At 36.5% G+C, this 23,367-nt stretch overlaps 2 protein-coding genes across 2 annotated transcripts; both read right to left on the reverse strand.

The window, feature by feature from the left end:
- On the reverse strand, window positions 1-20,032 carry copb2 (COPI coat complex subunit beta 2). Its single transcript, XM_056479133.1, has 22 exons — window positions 19,912-20,032; window positions 18,493-18,630; window positions 18,295-18,381; window positions 18,073-18,199; window positions 15,957-16,105; window positions 15,720-15,866; window positions 15,534-15,633; window positions 13,706-13,848; window positions 11,446-11,645; window positions 11,231-11,341; window positions 11,045-11,133; window positions 10,833-10,939; window positions 10,609-10,752; window positions 7,056-7,186; window positions 6,446-6,653; window positions 6,247-6,357; window positions 5,753-5,967; window positions 5,505-5,597; window positions 3,560-3,743; window positions 919-993; window positions 689-835; window positions 1-373 (listed from the first exon to the last, which is right to left on the reverse strand). Exons 1-22 carry the CDS (start codon window positions 19,912-19,914, stop codon window positions 278-280), a joined length of 2,805 nt encoding a protein of 934 aa, XP_056335108.1. The 5' UTR covers window positions 19,915-20,032; the 3' UTR covers window positions 1-277.
- A 1,417-nt stretch (window positions 20,033-21,449) lies between these two features.
- On the reverse strand, window positions 21,450-23,075 carry rbp2b (retinol binding protein 2b, cellular). The gene is made up of 4 exons (XM_056479166.1): window positions 22,944-23,075; window positions 22,634-22,812; window positions 22,179-22,280; window positions 21,450-21,740 (listed from the first exon to the last, which is right to left on the reverse strand). Exons 1-4 carry the CDS (start codon window positions 23,014-23,016, stop codon window positions 21,687-21,689), a joined length of 408 nt encoding a protein of 135 aa, XP_056335141.1. The 5' UTR covers window positions 23,017-23,075; the 3' UTR covers window positions 21,450-21,686.
- Window positions 23,076-23,367: the final 292 nt, after the last annotated feature.

Genomic DNA, 23,367 nt, shown 5'->3' on the forward strand with positions numbered 1-23,367 from the left:
TTAGTATAGTAGTTTTCTTTATTATGAATAATGGGACCATGATTCGTCATGGTCAATAATAGTCTTGATGTACAGGTAAAATGTCAATTGAACGTCCAGAAAGAAGTACAAAAGAAAAAAAAGATCAGACATTTTTTTTCCATTGGTGGTACGGCCTAAAAAACGTGTTCATAATGAGCCCAGTCCGACTTCAGCTCTGCATTTCTAACAGCAATGAAAAAACAAAACAAAACATTTGGTCGCTTAAATAAACTCAATGCTTCAGTGCAGGGAAGGTTTAGTCGTCTAGGAAGTCGTCATCCAGATTGACGTCTGTGGTGTCGATGTCATCAAGCTCCATGTTGTCCAAATCATCCTCAAGTTCATCGATAACCTTCAAATAAAATCACAAAGCGACGTTACCTGATGTCTGATGCTGAGTTCACATCAAACGCAAAGGAACACCCAGATCATATCACTCGCTCTAGATTACTAGTTGGATGCGTTTTCACCTAACGAAAATTTTCCACTTAAGTTACTTTTGGCATTCTGCATCATTTGCACCCCCCGATGGAAAATTGACCTCGATTTGTGCATGTGCATTGACTTTGTAAACATTCATGCAAGTAGATTATATACAATTCACATTGATTGAGAACCCTGCATGACACTGATATAGATTAATGCAGATCGTGTCATCTCCAAATACCTTCTGTTCTGCTGCTGTCATTTCAGAAGTTTTTTCTTCTGTCTTCTCTTGGAGCTTCTGGTCAGGTTGGGATTGTGCAGAACTCACAGCAGACACTGATGAGACTGAGGCCAAAACCCCCTCGTCCTCCGAGACCTCTGGCTTCAGCTGTTCACAGTAACACACACCTCATTTTATTAGTTCATGTACTGAGTGACAACACATTTACACACATGGACACACACACGTACCTGTGTGGGAGCAGGCAGAATTCCTTTGGGCTCATAACCACTGGCCTCCTCCAGCACGTTCCTTTCTTCATTAGGCTTTGAAACAATAAAAGAATTTAATTAACTACAGTCATTTTAATTAAAAAATTAACTACTTATAATTGTAATTTTATATTATATATGACATTTTCAGTGTTGGGCAGTAGCGTCGCTACTAGCTTAACTACACTTCTCAATAGCATGGCGGTAGCATCACTACTTTCTAAATCAAATAGGTTTTCAGTAGCAAAGCTATTTTATTAGTGAAGTAGCGCAGTAGTGTCCACACAAGCTACCTTTACTGATCGCGGATCAATAAGTGACGGCACCGACATTCACAGAGCTGTGAGGCCGGTGTTTAGCCGATGAAAGTAAATCCATATAATGGTGAGAATGACGATTTCTTCTTCTTCCTGTTTTCATGTGGTCGACAACACACTTTAGGTTGTTACTGCCACCTCTCGCTCTGGTTGGTGATGTCACCAAACAATTAGGCTAACACAAGAAATTTGCTTGATGGAAAGATGACTGAGGGAGAGGAGTTGTATATGTTTTACTGTAGTAAAGGTTAAAGTATACTATGGTAATTACTATTAGTTAATGAAAGTTACTAATGATACTAGATTATGTAGTGTAATTCATTAATGAAGAGTTGTAAATATATATACAATATAATGCTTATTCCTAAATATTTACAGTAAATAACTGAACTGAACAATTATGCCTCATATGTAGGGCCAGACGGAATCTGCGGACGTTTTTTTTGCTATTTCTGTGCAGAATTTTGTTAAATCTTCTGTTTAGGTGGAATTATTTTGAGTGTCACAACTAAAACCTTAATATATGAAATAAAAAATAATACCTTTTTAACTCGTATTTAATATTTACAATGCAAATCCAAATAGATCCACTGTGTATCCACAAGTCTCTCATATAATAGATCTACTAAAAGTACTACTTTACAAACTATATTTTAATTAAATCATATAAATATTTTCATTTTAGTCAATAATATTACTGAAATTAATTTAACAACTGAATAAATCTAAATTTACAGAATCTATGATGGGCTTAAAATCTGCTGAATTCTGTGTGCGCAGATTCCGTGTGGGCCTACTCATGTTTCATTGACAGTTTTCTTGATCAGATAAGATTGACTTGGATTTAAGATGCTTCAATATAACAATGAAAATTGCAAAAATACTTTAGATGTATGTTTTTATTGCTATAAAAAATATCTTAGATGTAGCTAAGCTAATTTTGACAAGTAGCTTTTAGCTTAGCTTGCTACAGTTCCCTGAGGGTAGCTTTTAGTGTAGTTAAGCTACATTTTAAGTAGAGTAACTAATATATTAGCTCACAACATTTTTCAAGCTTGCTCAACACTGGACATTTTTAATTACAGCTAATCTTAGCAAGATGTAAACAATTGAAATGCAGAAGTAAAACAATAGTCACAGCATTTCCTTCCTTCTTATCCCAACATTAGGAAAGAGAGGATGAGCTCTATTTTTCATGAGTTCCAGACCACATAAGTACGAACGTGGCCCTTGGTTCGTGTAACTTTAAGGCTGCTACAGTCATTAACGAGGCATAAAGTAGGTTTATGCTGTGTTGACTATATTGGATCTTACAGTAATGTTGCATCACAAGAGTCTGAGTAATGGTTTTTATTGTGTGGTCACTAATGCTTCGTCTTATATAACAGATCATCAGATATTTGTGAGCACACAGTGGTTCTGTTGAACTTCAGGATCTTACAATCAAATTGCTTATTTATTTATTTTTAAAAACGAGAAGGCGTTAGCCAATCATACCAGTGAATATTTATTCCTGAATTTACAATGTTTATTTTGTGTGTGTGTGTGTGTGTGTGTGTGTGTGTGTGTATATAGATTTTTTTTTTCTTGCTAACATTATAAGCACTCCAGTATAAGATAAAATAATACTTCATAATCCCTTTTTGCAAACAATAAAAGAATTGAAATGGCAACTTACAGTTGTGTACCAAATGTGAAATTGAATAACTGCTAAATATATATATATAAATATCTATATCTATATATTGTAATGGTGCCCTACAGCTGCATAACTTCTACCTTCCTTTAGCAACTTTTTGTGCAATGGTTGGCATCTTCCTTTGCCCTTTGGGTGCTACCGTGGGTGCCTTTGACAGTGCAGAATGTTTCGTCAACATTATGGGGTTTGTTAGAGAGAAAACTTGCAAACATACAGTATAGCACTTCACACTGCTAACGATCGACACTTTATGGAAATCTGGCAAGCTGAATGTATTTTATAGGAGACACGGCATAAAGGAGATTGACTGACAGTGGTCAACAGCCAATCAGGATGCAGAACACAATGTGCTAATCAGGATGCAGAACACAATGTGCCAATCAAGACGCAGTACACAATGTGCTGTAAAAGAGCGTTTCAAATTGCCCCCCCCCAAAAAAAAAAAAAAAAAAACAAGGCAGAGAAAGGTGAACCCCATTATAGAGAGGGACCACTGTATATATTTACCTATACATCTAAAGAGCCATTTTAAAATATTACGATCACCTGCTATAATACTAAAATATGAGCATGGAAGGATGGGTTGGTTGAGCTGGTTTCTTACCGTGATGAGTGGGTAGTCAGAGGCAGGTCTGGTTTGGCCGAGGCTGGTCTCTTTCAGGAACTGCTCTGCCACAAAAGCCTCTCTCAGGCCTGGGAACAGGTTCTCATACTCTGTGGGGTCTGCCAGAGACTCTGCTGCTTTCTGATTCACTTTAGACAAACTCTCTCTCCAAAGCTTCACCACTCTGAAAGCAAACAAACAGGCACATTTGTTAAAAAAAAGATTCAAAATCAATTCATTTCAATTTTGTAATGCAATGTGTATTTATTTAGCCCAGTTATTGTGTATGGACATACACCAAAAGCACTTCACAATCATGAGGGTGGGTCTCCCCACTCCACCACAAGTGTGCAGCATCCACTTGAATGATGTGAAGGCAGCCACAGGACAACGGCGCCAGAGCTCTCACCACACACTAGCTTTAGGTGGAGTGGACAGAAAGTGATAGAGCCAATTCAGTGGATGAGGATGACTGGAAGGCCATGATGGGTAAGGCCAGATGGAGGCTGGCCAGGACACCTGCGTTACAGCCCTACTCTTTACGACAAGTGGCATGAGATTTTTAATGACCACAGAGTCAGGTCTCAGGTCTCAGGTTAACGTCTCATCCGAAAGATGATGCTTATTGACAGTATAGTGTCCTCTTCACTATACAGGGGCATTAGGACTCACACAGACTGCAGATTGAGTGCCCACTGCTGGCCTCCCTAACAGCACTTCCAATAGCAACTTAGTTTTTCCCCATGTGGTCTCTCATCCAGGTACTGACCAGGCTCAGCCCTGCTTAGCTTCAGTGAGTAACTTGAGTCTTGGGCTGCAGTGTCATATGGCTGTGGCTCCAGATTGTGTAAAATGGCTTAACTTGGGCAACTTCTGAGAATGATTTCATTTTCTCTGAATATTTGAAGGTCAAATGTATTGCATTGTGGGATACACCATGTCACACTGTGCTCTGATTGAATAGAAATTACCATACTGAGCACATTAGGAAGAAAAGAAGGAAAGTAGGGTTGGGCGATGTAGACCAATTTGACATTGTACAATGTCTAATGTGAAACATCGCGATGGATGATGGCATCGTCGTTGTAGCGGCGGTGAACTAATTATTTATGAATATTAAATTCATAATGAATTAATTATTTGTAGCCTACCGTTTCAAATACCTGACCCGCATGGTCTTTGTTTTACCCATAACCAAATCATAAACAAATAAAGATAAGTTACACACAAATTACTACCTGTCAATCACTTTTTCAGCCTGTTGTTATAATGCCATCAACAAACTTGGTTTGTAAAAAAACTGCACAACCAAGAGGAACCAACCAACAGTATCTGATGTTTTCGCTAAAATTACTAAGTACAAGCGTGAAAGGGAAAGATTGAAGCAGTGTGCTGACACAGTGACACATTATCTGATAGATTCAAAAGACCGAAGAGTCGTTAGATAGAGACAAGATGAATTAAATATCATGTTTAAAAAAATTATAGTGAGACGCGATCTAGCAGTACATCCTTGATAAGTTGTCCGACATGCGCTGCTCTCTGTGGTTTTGTGCTCAAAGCACCCGCTGACTGTCTGGAGCTCAGACGTGCACGTATGCTGCAGCGCATGCCTGTGTGTGTAGTCACATGATGTGTATAGTGTGGAAGGAGGGCTTTTCAGAAATGCTAGATGAAACGTCAGTGTGGATGTGGATCAATTTTAAAACTAAGACATTTTACTGTAAACGGGGCTTAAGTGCGTATGTTTTGCGAGTGGGTTGCTGCTGCGACGCGGAGGATCGCAATGCTGGCTGGCATCGTGATGTCTATCGGCCTTCGGTGATGGACGATGGCATCGTCAATCGACCCAACCCAAAAGGAAGGAAGGAAAGAAAGAAAGGAAGGAAAGAAGAAAAGAAAGAAAGAAAGAAAAAAGAAAGAAAAATTGAATCTGAATACAGACCTGGAAACTTGACTGGGCAGATATGTGCGGGCAAGAAATGCTGCTTCTGGCAGACGATTGGTCTTGATCAGAAGTTCCAAACAGTTATCCAGTCTGACAAAACCAAACAAACAAAACTCAAAATAACGCTAAACTGCATTAAACATATTTTCTCTGAAATACAAATCCACAACATTAACACATCGGTACTCAACATGATTCGGTTTAAATATCAGCAGGTGTATCTCTTTTCTCTAAATCACACTTACTTTCCCTGCAGGAAGTATGTCATAAAGGCGACATTGTTTTTGCCATCCCGCTCTGCTCCCTCCGCAAGCTTGGCAACCATAGAGGCATTGCCAGATGCGGTGGCCAAAAGCAGAAGACCTCCGTAGTCCTGGGCATGATGGAGACACTCCTGTGCCAGTCCAAACTGGCACTTACTGATGGCCAACTCTGCCAACTGCTTCCACTTCTGCTCCGACTGCACAAGAAAAACAGCAACATTAGTAGTCAACATTATAATAAAAGTCAGCTGTTATTATTCTTTTTTATTTTTAAAGAACGTCAACTTCTATTTTCAACGTTGTTTCCAGCATTCTTCAAGATATCATCTTTTGTGTTTAAGACAAAAACACTTAAGGGTAAGTGAATGATAGACCTTTTATTTTTGATACTAGTATGTGTAACAAATAAAATGGTAAAAAGCAACTGAGCTCAACCACCACTAGGGGAGCCATTTTATTAGCATTTATTAACAAACCTCAGCTTCTACTGCAAGCTGGTATGCGATTTTCAGCTCTCCTAACTGAAGTGCCAGCTCAAAGCGGTGTTCTGGATCAGTGGATACAGCCAGTGCCTGCTGCTTAAAACCCTGTAGGCACATAGAAAAAGATCATATAAAGACACTAACTCTAAAATAACTTAGTCAAACTCTGCTAGGCAAAATTGACAAGTCTTACCTGTTTCTCCAGGAAGTGGGCAACTCTGGTTCTCTGTTCTTTAGGGATGGTGGGCAGCACTTTATCTGCCATGCCAAAGTCTCTACGCATGACAGCAGTCTGGTACTCCAGCACAGACACCAGGAGAGAGTAACTAACAATGTTCAGCTCCTTATCACCCAGGTAAAGACGGTCATCTTTAGGAATGTATCCCAGAAGGTACATTGTTCTAAGAAAATAGAAGTTATTGTTAGACTAAAACAAAGAATCCTTTATTTATTTATAATTTTTTTTATGAAAAATTAACACTTCTGTTTGGCAAGGCCACATTAAATTAAGTGTCCAAGAAGGCATTTTTAATTTCCCAAATGTGTTCCATCTATAATAAATGCTGTTCTTTTGAACCTTTATTCTTTAATGAATACAAAAATTTAAATAAAATTGTCGCCACAGAAATATTAAGGGCCACAAAATAATAAATGCTGACAAATTCCACTTCGCCATCACAGCAATAAACAACATCAACAGAAGAAAATACAAAACAGGTACTTTAAATTGTAAAAACCCAAAAGTAGCCCATAACAAGCACTAGGTGATGAAAAACTGATGGGTTTTTTTTTTTTGACGGCACCTGTCCAAGTGAGCAATGGTGACAATCTCTCCTCCAACAAAGTAGTTGAGGCGGTTGACTGAGCTGGTGTAGATGAAACAATCTCCCACCCACAGACCAGTCTTCACCACCTCCTGAATCTCTCCCAGAACCTGCACATAAACACAACAACAGCTCAGACCTGCGATTTCAAATCTTGGTTCGTCTTTCTATTAAGAGACATTAAGGCACAATCCCAATTCTATTTTTGTACCCCTACCCCATCCCCTTGTCCCTTACAACCGAGGGTTAAGGGGAAGGGCTTCAAAATTTACCCCTGAGAATATGGACGGCACTACAGCACCTGCACACGTCATCACAATCTCATGCTTCATGTGAGATCAGATGACGGCGGAAGCTGTAGTTATTCCAGGGGTGTTATTTTTTTGTGTTTAACGTCAGGAAATCACTGAAGGCATATAATATGTTATCATAACAATCGAATGTGGCAATAAGATCGTAACTGTACTGTGCATTTACACAGTGGCCATATACATCAATGTAATCACACATAAACAACTTTAACATTATAGCAGACACTGTAAAAAGCCTATTCTCAGCCAATAGACATTACTGACAGGGTATTCGAGTGTCATCAAGTGTCAGAATGTTGTGGGACTGCTGTACAGGAGTTATGATTAGGAATTATAGATCGCAAATTTTTTTTTTTAAAAAGCATGACAGTAAAACATGAATGCGGTTATGAATATATTAAAACATTTGTTTTGTCGTTTTTTTGTCGTAAAAATTCGTAATAATGACAAAAAAAAATACTCATTTGTGGATCACCTTACTTCCGGGTTCAGCAATGCTGTGGCTGGTGTATTCTGGGAAATTTTCTTACCCCTTGGTTTTGAGTGTGGTCCTGAAAAATCTTTGTTCGAAGGGCTATTCACCCCTTCCCCTTAGCCCTACGCCTTCACGCTAAAGAGAATTGGGACACCCCTACCCCTTGAGGTGCACGCACAAAACGAGGGGTAGGGGTAAGGGAAAGGGGTAAGGGGTAGAATTGGGATTGGGCCTAACTAATAGGTACTTGCATACAAAAATAAATACTAATGTACTTATAATGTTCATTTTGTATAGGACAACACTTATGATGCTCTTGAGATGGGACACAGATATGTTTAGGGACAGTCTTGGTGGTACGGGTAGATTAAAGGTTGGGTTAAGGTGTGAAATTATATACAGATCGTTAAGTCCATCCATAAAGTATTGATAGCGCTTCACTTTTCCAGATTTTTTTATGTTACAGCCTTATCAAAATTCTACACACAATACCCTTTAATGACAATGTCAAAAAAGATTTTTTTTAATTGTTGCAAATTTATTAAAGATAAAAACCTGAAAAAAAAAAAAAAATCACATGTACATAAGTACTTACTGCCTTTGTTCAATACTTTACTGATGCACCTTTGGCAGCAGTGGCTTCCCTCTGGCCACTCTACCATACAGGCCTGATTGGTGGATTTCTGCACAGATGGTTGTCCTTCTGTAAGGTTCTCCTCTCTCCACAGAAGAACGCTGGAGCTCAGACAGAGTGACCATCGGGTTATTGATCACCTCCCTGACTAAGGCCCTTCTCCCCCGATCACTCAGCTTAGATGGCTGGCCAGTTCTAGGAAGAGTCCTGGTGATTCTCAACATCTTCCACTTATGGATGATGGAGGCCACTGTGCTCATTGGACTTTCAGAGCAGCAGAAATTTTTCGGTAACTTTCCTGTCTCGGAGGTCTACAGACAATTCCTTTGTCTTCATGCTTTTGTTTGTGCTTTGACCAAGCGGCAACCTCCCGCTCTCACTCGGGAAGCCAATACGGAAGTAACTGAAACTGCAATTCATCAAAATTCCGCTAGTCCTGGCTCCATAATAGAGCAAAGTGCAATTGAGCCCACTGTTAGAATGGCCAACTTTACAGCAGAAAAAAAGGTGTTTACAGCCTGGTACAAATAACGATTTTGGTTCATATAGCTATTATTCATGACTGTGAGGGGGGTGAATTTTTTTATAACTCATCCATTTCCTTTATATTAGGTTATTTTAAGTTTGCATAATTAAGGGCGTGGCCACTTGAGTGACAGCTAGGTCTCGCTGGTCGCCGTCACTTCACCTCAGCTGAATCCGGCAGATTAGCCACTGATCTAGGCATATTCACCGTATTTTTGTGCTGTTTTATGTGGCTTTACACAGTCAGCTGCCTTTTGGGATTATTTCTTACAATTATCAGATGATATGGGATGCTGTGTGCATTTAATTGTGCTCACAAACCGTTCACGTGGCCTCCTTTTCCCATGTGAGTAAAGTTATATACTTGTATACCATCTCTATAGATGTATTTGTTTTATTTAAGATCATTTATCATTAATATTTTTCTTTAGACCCGTAAAGCACTCCAGAATGTGACAGATTGATTAGCTGTAGGCTCTAGAACAGTCATCTGAAGAGTTATCATACAGTGTTATGCTGGATTTTATCAATAGTCTTGCATTTACTAACACACACACACATCTGAAGTGTTTGGATGTAATACGCGTTTACCTCCTGTAGAAAAACGTCTTAAGAACAATGTTTAGTGGCTCAATGTGTTACAGCAGTGTTTTTGAAAGTCTAAACACTTTATTGATATAGTGTACAGCCAAGCACATGTGGTCAGAACACAAACGAGTCGCAGGTAATAAATTATCAAGCGTTTCTCCCAAAGTAAAGTCTGTCTGCCAGGTCTAAGCAAAGTGCCAGCAGGTGTCTAGCTCCGCCCACTCTCCGCCTCTTTGCCCTTGTTTGGTATCCCGCCGTGGGTGCGATGACGCGCGAACAAAATGGCGACGGTTGGCTGCGCCTACTTGTGGCTTCTTTTGCGCTCTTCAGAAACCTATGGGTGACGTTACGGATGCTACGTCCATATATTTTACAGTCTATGGCTTTGACATGCACTGTCAACCCTGGGACCTTATATAGCCAGGTGTATGCCTTTTCAAATCATGTCCAATCAATTGAATTTACAACAGGTGAACTCCAATTAAGCTGCTGAAACATCTCAAGAATGATCAGTGGAAACAGAATGTACCTGAGCTCAATTTAGAGCTTCACAGCAAAGGCTGTGAATACTTATGTACATGTGATTTTTCAGCTTTTTTTATTTTAAGTAAATTTGCAACAATTTCAAGAAATCTTTTTCACATTATGGTCATTATGGGGTATTGTGTAGAATTGAGGAAATAAATTAATTCAATCCATTTTGGAATAAGGCTGTAACATAAAAAAAATCTGGAAAAAGTGAAGCGCTATCAGTACCTTCCGGATGCACTCTACATAATGCATGCTTTGTATCCTAATAAATGTTGATTGACTCAAATCTTTAAACACAATAAGTCCAAAATCACCGTTTACGTTTTTGATAAAAATCTATGTTATATTGTGAATGATTCACTGAAGCATTTTATTGCAGACTATAAAAATGTACAAGCACATTCTAATTAGGATTCTCCGAAACAACTTTTTTTCATCCAAAATAAAATTGCCATGTGTTTTGCTGACCTCAAAAGCATCTTCAATACCGTCTTCAGTAACCCCCTCATTGTTCTCCTGTGATGCGGCCACCTTCTCTGAGAGGTAGCGCAGGATAAAGAAGGACTCTTCTGTGGCAATGCACACCAGCTCACCAGAGTCTGACCAGAAAATCTGGAAGCATACATGCAATTGGTTCATGGCAACATCCACAAAACAAAACAAACAGTGACGGCCTTTAGCAGGTGACTCACATGTTTAGGCTGGATTTCAATTCGGCGAATCAGCTCCGTGTTGTCCCAGTCATAGAAAGCCAAACCATTCACAGATCGGACACCCAGCAGGAAGCCACCATAGATGCCTGCAAACACCCATTCGTTTCAATTCAAGACCGCCATGTTTGAACTGAATTCAACGCAAGTTACTGATCAAGTAGCATTTACACAATTGTTTGTTGGCCATTTACCTTCTGCTCCAAAATCTGGCTTAAAAGATTTTTTCTCCTTAAAGTTTTTGAAGATCTTCACCACACTGCTGCTTTCCCGAATTGCGTACCTTCATTTAAAACAAGTCGGTATTAATTGTTGCGCACAGTCATTGATAAGCCCATTTCTCTAAACAGATGTCTTCTATACATATGTAGAGCACTTACTCAGATGAATCATGGGCCCAGACAAACTCCTGTGCAGAACCGAAGCTCTTGTTTCTCAGAGCCATGGCGGTGTAGATGATGTACTCTCCATCTCCACACACCACCACAAACCTAAACAACAAGATTAAATGAATAGTGAGATGCTGAGAGGTTAATTGGCTCATTAAAACTGCAGCAAGGATCAGGCTGGATGCAAATGAGCTTAACAGCCTTACCTGCCATTAGGATTGTGCTGGATGGTTTGAGGGTAGATCTCACAGCTGCCCATGTCCTTGACTGCCAGTGGCAGCCTCTCGCCATCCTTGATTTCTGCATCCCCCATGGCTTTGAGGTTTGCCTGCTGAATCTCAGAGTGCTTGGCCCAAATGATCTTTCCGTTGGTGTCCATCGACATGGCCGGCTCCTCACGACCGAGCTGAAATACAAATGTAAACCCGATAACTTCACTACGTGTGATATTAGACTAAGCTTTATCATCAGATAATGTTCATCGAAATGTCATGCAAATGTGTCTGCATTATAAAATTGGCATCATTTTAACTCACAGTATATAGACAAAATACTGTTTGTACGAAACTAATCCTAAACTAAAACATTATTTATATACTGTATAAAAATGCTAACCCAGTAGATGGCACCTATACAACAGCAGGAATAAAAGCGTTTCCTTGGTTAATGCAGTAAACAATGCAGTGTGATGTCGAATCCAGCAAGACTTTATCAGTTTTATAAACTACACAGCATCCCAACAACCTTTCAATCTTTAGCATCCAACTATACATTGTATAATCACATGATACAAAATTTACTACCTTGTAAAATATCATAGGTGTTTTTAAGGGCCTTCTATTTCTCTAAATTGATTCATTAACTATTAATACTTTAAGATGCTGCGGACAACTACTTATATACATAGAAAGCATATTAAATTAAAGTGTCAGCTTTTTTTTTTTAAATAATTGAAAAAAAAAAAAAAAAAAAAAACATAAGCCATTGTCTTTGAGGGTAACACACACACATAAATACATATCTCCTCTTTGAGGAGGTCTCGGTACTCTTTTTTTTTTTTTTGATCCGCTTTAGGTGCACACTCCAGTGCTATTGCTACATTCACATCTGCCCAAATGAACCGCACCAAGAGGGAAAACGAACTCTAGTGTGATTCAACCACAGTAAAGGCAGGTGTGAAAACACCCTTAGGGAGCGTGTTCTATATACCAGGGTAAAAGTATAGACATATAGAGGAGTCAATTTTATATAATTTGACATTTTATTTAACTTATTTCTGTGATGGCAACCATGTTTTCCAGTAGCAACCTTTTAGAATCATAATAATATGCTGAATTGCTATTAATTTCTTTTTAATAACAATGTTCAAAACTAATGGGTGACACAATGGCTCAGTGGTTAACACTGTCGCCTCACAGCAAGAAGGTCGCTGGCTTGAGTCCCGACTGGGCCAGTTGGAATGTCTGTGTGGAGTTTTCACGTTCTTCCACAGTACGCAAGGTTTTTTTCCGGGTGCTCCGGTTTCCCCCACAGTCCAAAGATATGTGCTATAGGTGAATTGAATAAGCTAAGTTGGCCATATTGCATGTGTGTGAATGAGTGAGTATGGATGTTTCCCAGTACTGGGTTGCAGCTGGAAGGGCAACAGCTGTTAAAAACATATGCTGGATAAGTTGGTGCTTCTTTCCACTGTGGCGACTCCTGATTAATAAAGGGACTAAGCCGAAGGAAAATAAAAGGAAATATTCAAAACTAGCTGTGCTACTTCAGGCCACATACAGGAGTCACAGAGTGAAATTTAATACCTTTTATAAGACTCTTTCCATACATTTTAAGACCTCTTCGCCACATTAGGTTTCAACCAGTAACAATGGCAACATTTTAACTTGCAGTATATTTACTAAATACTGATTATAAGAAACTAATCCTAAATGAACATTTGTATTCAGCATACGAATAATGTTTTGATTTAATGTTTTGCCTTGGTAACTGCAGTAAATAAAGTATCTTCATGATGTCAAATCTAGCAGGATTTTATTCATTTCGTAAACTAAACAGTATTCTAATATTTGCATATTAAATTCAGGCAAACTTTAGCATACAACTATACATTGAACAATCAAAATTAATACAACATTTAATACCTTGTAAAATAGTTAAATAGATTTATCAGCTTTTAATACTTTAAGACCCCGTGGACACCCTGTACTTAATATTATTTTTTAAAACTGACAGACTGGATTCTTTCATGAACAAAATTCAAAAGAACATTTTGTTCTAAAATAGAGATCTTTTGTAACATTATCTATCTCCACCGAACGCCTGCTGTCAGCACTGGCCCTGGATCAATCTGATGGCTCTCTTCTTAAGTTAATAAACTTTGCAATTAGCAACCCAGAGCTTTAGCTGGCATGTCACACCAGTGACAGGCAACAGCATGGTGTGACTTTGTATTATTTTTAGTACCTTGATAATGATGCTGCCTTCATCATAGCCCAATGCGACACTGTTGGAGCCCCGCAAGCCAGACACACACCAAACCCGCTCCATCCCATAGTTCAAGGTGCTTTCTAGACGGTAAGTGCTGGAGTGCCAGATCCGGACTGTGCCTAAATAACAAAGTTACAGGAAGCTTTAAAGATTAAAGTGTTGTTGTTTGTTTTTTTTCGGTTTACAATGTCCCAGTTTAATGTGCAGAAACCATTGGCTTTTAAAACATTCTTTTGCATTAAAAAAAATCATAATCACGATCCATTTCCACGTGGAATGAGAGAAGCGGTTTTATCTAACTTTTTTCTCTACCCAATAATGCTTTGTGAGATTCATGGGAGTAACTTCCAATAGTGAAACATTTGATGACAAAAAAATAATAATAAATGTACAATGAAATGTCATTATTATTTTCACTAATTAGCTGTTGAATATTAAAATTCAACTCATTAGAACTAACAAATTGTTGAAAATTACTGTACTGCAGCAAATATGATGAGAAAGACACGATATATTCAAAAAAGCTTTAGTTACAGATAAGCTTATATACGTTAAAACATCAAGCATAATGTCATCATTTATAAAAAGACCACTATGCATGGTGCCAACTATGGGGGAGCTTAACTACCCTAATTAAGGCATGGGCTACCCTAAAAACATGATTTGTGAAATTTTGGGGGGGGGTCTCAAAAAATATTGACAATGTGTTACTTTGACATGTGGTTTCAGTATTGTGTAATGTGATCATGGATTATTATGTGTAAAAGTGCAATAATATCATTTATTCATGCATGACGGCGATTTCACCTCACTTAAAAAAAAAAAAAAAAAAAAAAAAAAAAAGAGATAACTACAAGCTATTCCTGTCATGAGCACCAAAGTGTGGGGGCGCTGCGGAGCAAAGTTTACTCATGTCAAAGGCTGACAGCCTGATGCCTTCATATGGACGTTGAGACACTGCTTATTCATTTCCCGAAACAAATGATGTGCTGTTGTGTTTTGTTTTATTTTATTTGTTTCAGTAGGCCAAAACAATGTTCTTTTCTTAAACACTCTGACATTGCTGTACAATTATGCTGATTCATTTTCGAATTTGCGATTATGAAAAAGCTGTCCTTAATGCCATCATCTTAGGTTTATAGAGCGAATAGAGAAATTATAGGCTACATGACGAGGTTATTTATTTATGTTTGTTGTTGTTAAGTGAAACATATTCGTGTTTGTTGATCTTACAAAAGCACTGCTGGTAAAATTAGACAACAATGTTCTGTCTCTTAGGCTGCTGTTGTTTGTGCATGTAAAAATAAATCCCTCAAAAGTTATTTTCAAGGGTCAAAGAAAGTTATTAACGTAAAAGCAGGCGGTTTGTAGTGAGAAAATAAACCGAAACTATCGTGGTGTTTTGTTCATTGAGCCTACATTGTAATATTAATTACAATTATAAAAATATTTTTTTATATTTATAGATTTTTTGTATATATATTGCTGTTTAAGCACAGGGATCCTGTGTCTTATATAGCATACATCATTGTGGCTAGGGACTCTCAAGATCAAAGTGACCCCAGAGAAAAAAAAGTGGGCTCCCCCAAAGGTCACATTATAGTTCGAACACTACCACTATGTATATAGACTATTTGTTGCACAATCTTAATATTTATAAATATTTGTTTCAGTTATTTTGAATGCAAGTTCACAAGTGGAAACAATCATTTGAATGTAGTAATAAAGCACTGAAATCAAAAAGTTACCTATTTTTTTTTTAAATAAAATGTCTAAATGATCATAAATGTGTTTCATAACTGACCGTCCTCAGATCCAGTGATGATGATGGGCAGCTCTGGGTGAAAGTTTACACAGGACACATTCTGAGCATGTCCCTCGAGCGTCTGCACACATGTCTTATTCTAAACAGAAAGAGATACAAAAAAAGAGATGTAAATGAATAGCCTAAAATGACCAGCTGCATTGAGCATATCAATATCATTCATACCTGATAGTCCCAAATTTTGACCAGTCTGTCATCAGCTCCGGAGATGAGGTAGGGTTTATCTCCTCCACTGTAATAATCAATGCAGTTCACCCCCTTATCATGGCCTTCAAGAGTGAAGTTGGGAGAAGACGAGCCCAGTTGCCAAACCTGAAACATGACAAAGTAGATAATGACAGATGGGGGAAAATGTCATAAGTCTTATTTGAATTTCTTTTATTCATGAAAGTTCAATTTCACCTTGATGGTTCTGTCCAGTGATGCACTTGCAAACTGGTTGTTGTCTTTGGGGTTGATGACGATCTGCATCACGTAGTGTGTGTGGCCCTCAAACACCTGACTGCACGACCATTTCTTCTCCCAGTCCCAGAGCTTTATTAACATGTCATCTACACACACATACACCCAATGAGTGTTAAACAGTCAAATTCAAGACCTTTTAAAGACCATTATGGATGAAATTTCAGACTTATAAAGAACTTAACACTAAAGATTTTTTCTAATGACTAGGCCCACACGGAATCTGCACGCACAGAAATCCGCAGATTTTTAGCCCATCATTGAGTCTATTTATTTACTTCTATCTAATGTGTAAATGTATATTTATTCAGTTTTTTTTATTATTAATTTCAGTAATTTATTTACATATGATTTATTTACAATACAGTTTGTAAAAAAATATTTTCAGTCGTTTAGTAGATATATTAGGTTTTATTATTATTTGCATTTTAAACAAATAAGTTAGAAGGGTAATATTTTTTTTATTTAATATATTAAGTTTTTAGTTTCAATACTCCAAAAATAATTCCACATAAATCCATAGATTTTTTTTTACAAAATTCTCTGCAGAAATAGCAAAAAATGTCCACAGATTCTATCTGGCCCTACTAATGACCCGGTTGGGTCAGTTTAAAAGATTTTTACTTGCTCCATCAAAAAAAAAAAAAAAAAAAAAATCAAATTGAGTTATTTTTTTATAAATATTAATCCACACATATTCTTTAAAACATAATTTATAAAAACTGACAAGATTTAAAAACTACAATAAAATTAATCTATGCACAATAAAATTGTCCTTCTCACTGTAGCTATAAATCATAAACTTTTTAACAAATATTATTGTAAGGAAGATTAAACCATATTGGTAAATAGTTAATAAATAAAACTGTTGGATTGAGATGGACTGTTGGTGATTGAATGGGTGTTGACCTGATTGGGTGGCAACATAAGAAAATTATACACGTTTAAAAAATTAAAGGCCTACAGCACAATTCTTCTGTGAATTTAAGACTTTTTAAGGCCTAAAATTTAGTTTTTGGAATTTAAGGTTTTTTAAGTGCCCATGGACACCCTGTTATAATGTTTGCTCATCAAGTCTGCAATTGTTTGATGGAAAATGGCTACACTGTAAAACATCATTACAATTTAAATCAACTGTAATGTTAATGATAAAAAAACTGTAAAAATGCTACTGTAAAATTCCATAACCTGGTTAACAGTAAGTTTCCTTAATATATATGGTTAATAACTGTAAATTGACTTTTGTAGAATTGCCTGCATGACACTTTACTTTTTATGCCTTTTTGTCGACATTGATATTGTTTTTTGCTCCTTTTTTCTCATCAGTTACACACATTGGAGTTTTAAGTTACATCTAATGTTGAAAAATAATGTTTATTGCATTCATCAATGATGGAGTTTAGTAGTTGTGTGCATGACACAGAGTGTCTTCTAAACATCAGTAAGTTCTGGCCTGGCAACCACAGCTGCCATTTTTTACTGTAAATTTTGTCCTACAGTGCATAAATAAATGACTTTTTTTTTTTTTTTTTTTTTGCTGTGATGCAAAGCTGAATTTTCAGAAGCAGCCATTTCATAAGTATCTGTACATGTTATGATCAAAAGTATTTCTATATGCTCATTTGACGGTTAAAATATATTTCTTATAAACACCAATGTTGAAAATTGTTTATGTTTTAAAACGGAATCGCTTAATTTTTTTAAAGGTCCTTATTAAGGTTAATATATACATTCATATTAAATCTTTCAGATATACACACAATGTAATATGGCATATAAATCATAAACTATAAAATGTGACAGAGGACACCAGGGCTAGTCATCAAAACACAAGTAAATTATTAGACTCTCATCCATGCAATAATAAGGCTCAAGTCAAATAGAATGTGATAAGGTAATAATGTAAATGTAATAAATGTGAATTACTGTCACTTTGGATAAACTCAATACACTAACATCAGATTTCTGACAACTAATTTCTGAATGGCAGCATAAAATATAACGTACACAGTGTATTTTATTATAGGCAAAATAAATAATAAATATCTGTACATACCACTACTCGTCAGGATGTATGGTTGGGTGGGATGCACAGCGATGCAGCGAATATAATCTGAATGGGCCTCAAACATGTGTACTCGCTCTAGTGTGTTGTAGTTGAAAACTCGGATTTGCATGTCATCCTAGAAAAAAAAGGGGGGAAAGTATTCAAGATGTAGTATACATGGACATCTATCTAATATCTATTAATTTAATTTTTATTCATTTATATACTTACAGCGCCAGTTATGACCCAATTTTTCCTGGCAACGAACTTCGCGGCTCTCACCGGAAGGTCACAGACTTCAAAAGTCTTAACCAGAGTCTGTGAAAGAGCAATGTAAGACATTATTAAACAAAAGTGCAATAGGCCATGTACTCTACAGTGATGGTATACATTAAGATCAGATGAACTCAAAAAAGAGCTGATATTCACTTGTGTTTCATGGTTCCACACACAGACGCTGCCATTGTACAGACTGGCCAGCATCCATGGTTCGGACGGATGAAGGTCTACACTTTTGACACGGTCAGATCGAGCCGTGAGTTTGCGCTTGATGTCCAGCCTCAGAGGCTACAAGAGAACAAAAATTATTAATAATTATTAATAAGAATTTATAATCATCAATCAATAAAGTTAGTATTGATGAGCTATTTAGTCAAGAGCAGAAATTATATAGCAGTACTCTGAAAGTAAAATAATTTTAAATTACAATTTTATGTAAAACAATCACACAATGTAGAAAAGTGTGACTTTATGACACTCCAGGGAGGAATACAAGCGAAGATAAAAAAAAAACAGAGCTAAAAAGTAAAAGTTTAAAGGGTTAAGTAAAAAAAGGTAATAAATAAAAATAGAAGATAAAATAGAAGAATATAATGAAGAATAAAAAGCAATGACATAATACTAACTGACAAAAGTTAACTGAATTGTATCCATATTGTAGTCCATAATGGAGTCTATACAAACACTATGCAAACAATCATTTAAAAAAATCGATCCAAGAAAAGAAAGAAAGAAAGAAAGAAGCGACATTTTGAAATTTAACCTCAATATTATTTTCCCAGTGACAACAAAACCACTTGTTATTTGTAAGCTAGATAAAATTATTCAGAAGCTAACATTCACCGCAAAATACTAAACTAATGATGATAGAATATACTGAGTATATTAATAAAAATCCACAAACACAATAAGTATAGACGGAGGTAAATTTGGCTTTATATTCGGATATACAGACATTCTCCTTAGTAATATAATTTCAGAAAAGTATTCTTTGCAAATTCTAAATAGTGAAATCATATCAGCAGTAAATTACTATCAAAGTACAGCATAGTTCACAGTCAAATAAACAGTGTTAATGTTGTTTAGAAGTCATACTCGCATGCTAATTCCGATCAAATAATCAAAGTAACATGGTAAACAATTTAGAGACGAAATGAACGAATGTGTGAATATAAGACCAACTTTACCTCTATATTGAATAGAACATAGATCCAGTAGAAATGCGTTGTTGTATGTTTATTAACGTGTACTTCTGTCAGAGTTAAAGTCACATTCATATCATCAGCTGTTATTCAGAATTTCAGATATCACGCCATAACAACATTTTAGCGGACAATGAATGTCCAATATATGCATTATTAAGACGTTATATGTAAATATTACATAAAAAAAAATCTGAAAACGATCCAATTATTTACACTGACTGAATGGGAGAGTTGTCTATGTGGCCATTCTGAGGGCCTCCGAGGCTAACAGCGTAAGCTAACGTGATTGAAAGCTTATTTTGCCTTAACATCAACGAAAACGCGCTAATGCTGTCCGTAAAATTAATACTGACATTACACTCACCATTTTTGCGTTTGTCGGTTTTGGTCTCCTTCAGCTGCAATGTTTTTATATCATCCACCGAGAGTCTGATGGGCAGCAGTTTTGTGCACGGCAGACAAATGTGACGTGGAACTTCCTCAATGCAGTTGCGCTTGACGTCGGCAGCGTTGACGTGACACTCTGATGGCTTCGGCATGTTTCGGAAAATTTCGGTTAAACCCGGCCGGTGACGATAGGCGCTTGACCTTAACCCTTCCCTCTATTTGATGAAGGTTTTTCTGTAAATCTTATTTCCCAAATTCTAAATAAAATAATGATTTTTCTCTAAAGGCAAAAGTTCTCACCGAAGTATGCTAATCAAGCACTTTATAACTTACATTGATAAACACAGTCATTTCTTTGAGACACGCTGTGACTGTATTTAATACACAATAAATAACAATTTCTCTCGGGTATGTACATTGATTTTTTTTATGTTAGGCCTAGTTCTAGCCTTAAATGAATGTTTATGGAATTATTTCAATGTTGTGATGGTGTTACTGATTGTAACTGTAGGCAAAATGTTGTTTTGTGATGATGATATACTGTCCTGCCTGCCTGCCTGACTTGCTGGAATCTTCCAGAATTTGAAATATTGTTATTTATTTTTATTCTCTTTTCTTCACTCATGTTTCATCTATGCTAAAAATGCCGAAACTAGGGCTTGAGGGCCAAAGTTGGCCATTTGATTTGGATCCTCTGATTTGGAAGAAAATGATTAGGAAGGGTTAGGGAGATGCCTTTAACAGAAATTCTCATTAATATTGTAATGTCACCGTTTGCTTGTTTGTATTATTGTTGAGCTACAAAAAAGCAAACTGAAATGAAATGTTTCAATTAAATGTTGTAAATAAATCAGATTTTTAAAAAATGTACATACTGTCACTTAACAAATAGGGGACAAAGCAGAAAACATCAGCGTGCAAATCAAGGCAAAGGCAGGTTCAGCATTGTGTATTCGGTATTGAACTCCATTGCTTTATAAATGGATTTTTTTAATGATTTTATTGTAATAAGTTAATTAGATTGCATTAGTAAATATGATAGAAGTTTTTTTTATATTTATTTACAATTATTATGAAATTAATTAGGAAATTACCCATGGCAACTTTAATGTAATACAGTTTGCTATATTTACTTTCGTCCCACAGCTCTCAATAAAGCTTGGATTTTGGCCAAGCTTTTGAAGTTTGGGCACCCCTGATCTATTCTATCAGCTACTTTTACACAATTTACATTTTAAAAACAATAATAAAATAAAAATCTATTGAAGTTATTGATGATGATTTTATGTCTTAATGACTGTGCGTTTTTTTTATTTTTGTTACACTTTATTCTTTATATGGATTTCCTTTAATCACCTTGATTTCTGGTCATTATGAAACAGAAATTTTCATGTGCTGTTGGATTTCAGTGGTTTAAAATAGAGGTGTTAGTATTATTTATTTATTTATTGTAAATTTCTGTTTTATACTATAAAATTTACAAGTTGCAAACATTTTGACATTACTTTTGCAGAATAATTCTCACAACCACATCTGCTTTATTATTTGTTTTGCATTGTATTAAATGTGACAGATGCATCAGATTCAGTTACATGCAAAAAATATCCCATTTCTCCATTTTTAACTACTCTTTATTCAGACAGAAGACAAAAAATATATGAAGAAGCGTATTTCAATCTTTCATCTGTGAAATCTGAGATGCCTCAAGTTCACAGCTTTTTTGGTGGACCTGAATCACATGACAATAACAAATCAGTCTTTTCTTTTGTACACTTGCTGGCACACAGCATCTTCACATGTCAGCTCCTGCAAGTCAAATGATCAGGAGGTTAACGTGCAATCCTTGTGAGTACAGAGAAGAACAGGAATTGGAAATGGCAGGATAATAATGTTTATTATGTGACAGTGCTTCATCATTACATTTCTTTTTGATTAGTTCATTAAATGTCAAGGTGCTTTTTTAGTAGCAGCTCCAAGACCTTGGAACAATCTTCCACTCTCTTTAAGCTTTTGGGTCCTTTCAGAGGTCACTGATAACACTTTTTTTCTTTAGCTTTTAATTTTATGTTGTGAGTTTATGTATTTTGGCTCCTTGTTTGTTTGCATGCATTATGTGCTTTTATGTACAGCACTTTGGTACCCGTTGTGGTTGGTTGAAAGTGTGCTAGAAATAAATTGAGTTGAGAATTAAAACTGAAAAAAAAAATCACATTGATCTGGATATTGTTATCATGCAATGCTCACCAAATAAAGTTTGCCTCCTTCTATCCAGTGTTTCCATCCCCGATTGGCTTTCTCACCCTTTTGAATGGCCACCAATTTGTCCCCTTCCCAGGTCACCAGAGTCTATGAATAAATATAGAATAATCATTAAACCCAAATCAGCCGGCATAAATGGAATGATTCAACTGAAAAAAAAATTAACATTTATCAAATTGTTTTCCAAAGAAGAGCTATAACTGCTATTTTACTTACACTATATTTAACCTATCATCAGATAGTAAAGCTATGTTCAGATGATATCAGTATTTGTCCATCTAGGTAAAAGTTGAGCTCTGTACTCTATTTGCTTTACTCTTCAACACTGAACAAACTGACTAAGATCATGGTCAAGAGACCGGCTGAAGTAAATACAGGTTAAATAACGTTGTGTTATATGATTGCAATGAAAAAAAGAAGAAAAAAAAAAAGAAGTTCACCTTCAATGCCCTGTTGTCAAATCCCTTGGTAGATTCTTCTTTCTCAACTCCAATAGTGAAGCTCAGCTCATAGGTTTTAAAGGTGCTCTGTGTCTTGATCACAAAATTGTCCCCATCCTGGGTAAAGATCTTTGTTGGAGTGAGGTGAGCTGCAATCTTGCGGATGGCAAAGTCAATGTCTATGAGATTAAATACCGGTCAGTTTCATGACACATATCAATTTGTCTATTAAATTACACCCACAAAATACCTATTTAAATTTTTTTTTAAAATATTCTGATTACTTGAATAGACAACTGCTCCAGCTTACCCAGTGCTTTAAGGTAATTGTCAAGGTTTTCACTTGACTCCAGCTCCCATTTTCCAGTGAAATCTGCAGGCATGGTTACGGAGAGCTGTGGACTTCAGTAGCTTTGTGGTCAAAAAGAGGAGATGAATCATGAACCTTTTATACTGTTTATACACAATGAGGCAAGAGGGCAAAGTAATGATAAGAGAGATCTCTGACCTAATGGGAGAAGGGAAAACCTATTAACATATAGCATACTGAAAAAAGCAAGTCAAAATATATTCAAAGCACTATACAGTATGACAACCTTCATACACAAGATATCACTGGTCACTAGACAATGTTAATGTTCTTTCCTTTGGGATCTTTTAATGGTGATTTGTTCTTTTCCCCTTAGTTCATTGTCAGTCACCCTCAATGCTGAGTTTGCTCACTGCTTGAGTCA

Source organism: Danio aesculapii, chromosome 2 (assembly GCF_903798145.1).
Source record: "Danio aesculapii chromosome 2, fDanAes4.1, whole genome shotgun sequence".
Classification (NCBI taxonomy): domain Eukaryota; kingdom Metazoa; phylum Chordata; class Actinopteri; order Cypriniformes; family Danionidae; genus Danio; species Danio aesculapii.

Coding starts and splice junctions, on each gene's coding strand:
- copb2 (XM_056479133.1), bottom strand. Junction 10,753..10,832: donor TTGAAATCCAGCCTAAACAT/GTGAGTCACCTG, acceptor GTATGCTTCCAG/ATTTTCTGGTCAGACTCTGG. Junction 5,968..6,246: donor AGCTTGCAGTAGAAGCTGAG/GTTTGTTAATAA, acceptor TTTCTTGTGCAG/TCGGAGCAGAAGTGGAAGCA.
- rbp2b (XM_056479166.1), bottom strand. CDS start 23,016: ATGCCTGCAGATTTCACTGGAAAATGGGAGCTGGAGTCAAGTGAAAAC. Junction 22,813..22,943: donor CAATTACCTTAAAGCACTGG/GTAAGCTGGAGC, acceptor TTAATCTCATAG/ACATTGACTTTGCCATCCGC. Junction 22,281..22,633: donor TTGACAACAGGGCATTGAAG/GTGAACTTCTTT, acceptor ATTTATTCATAG/ACTCTGGTGACCTGGGAAGG.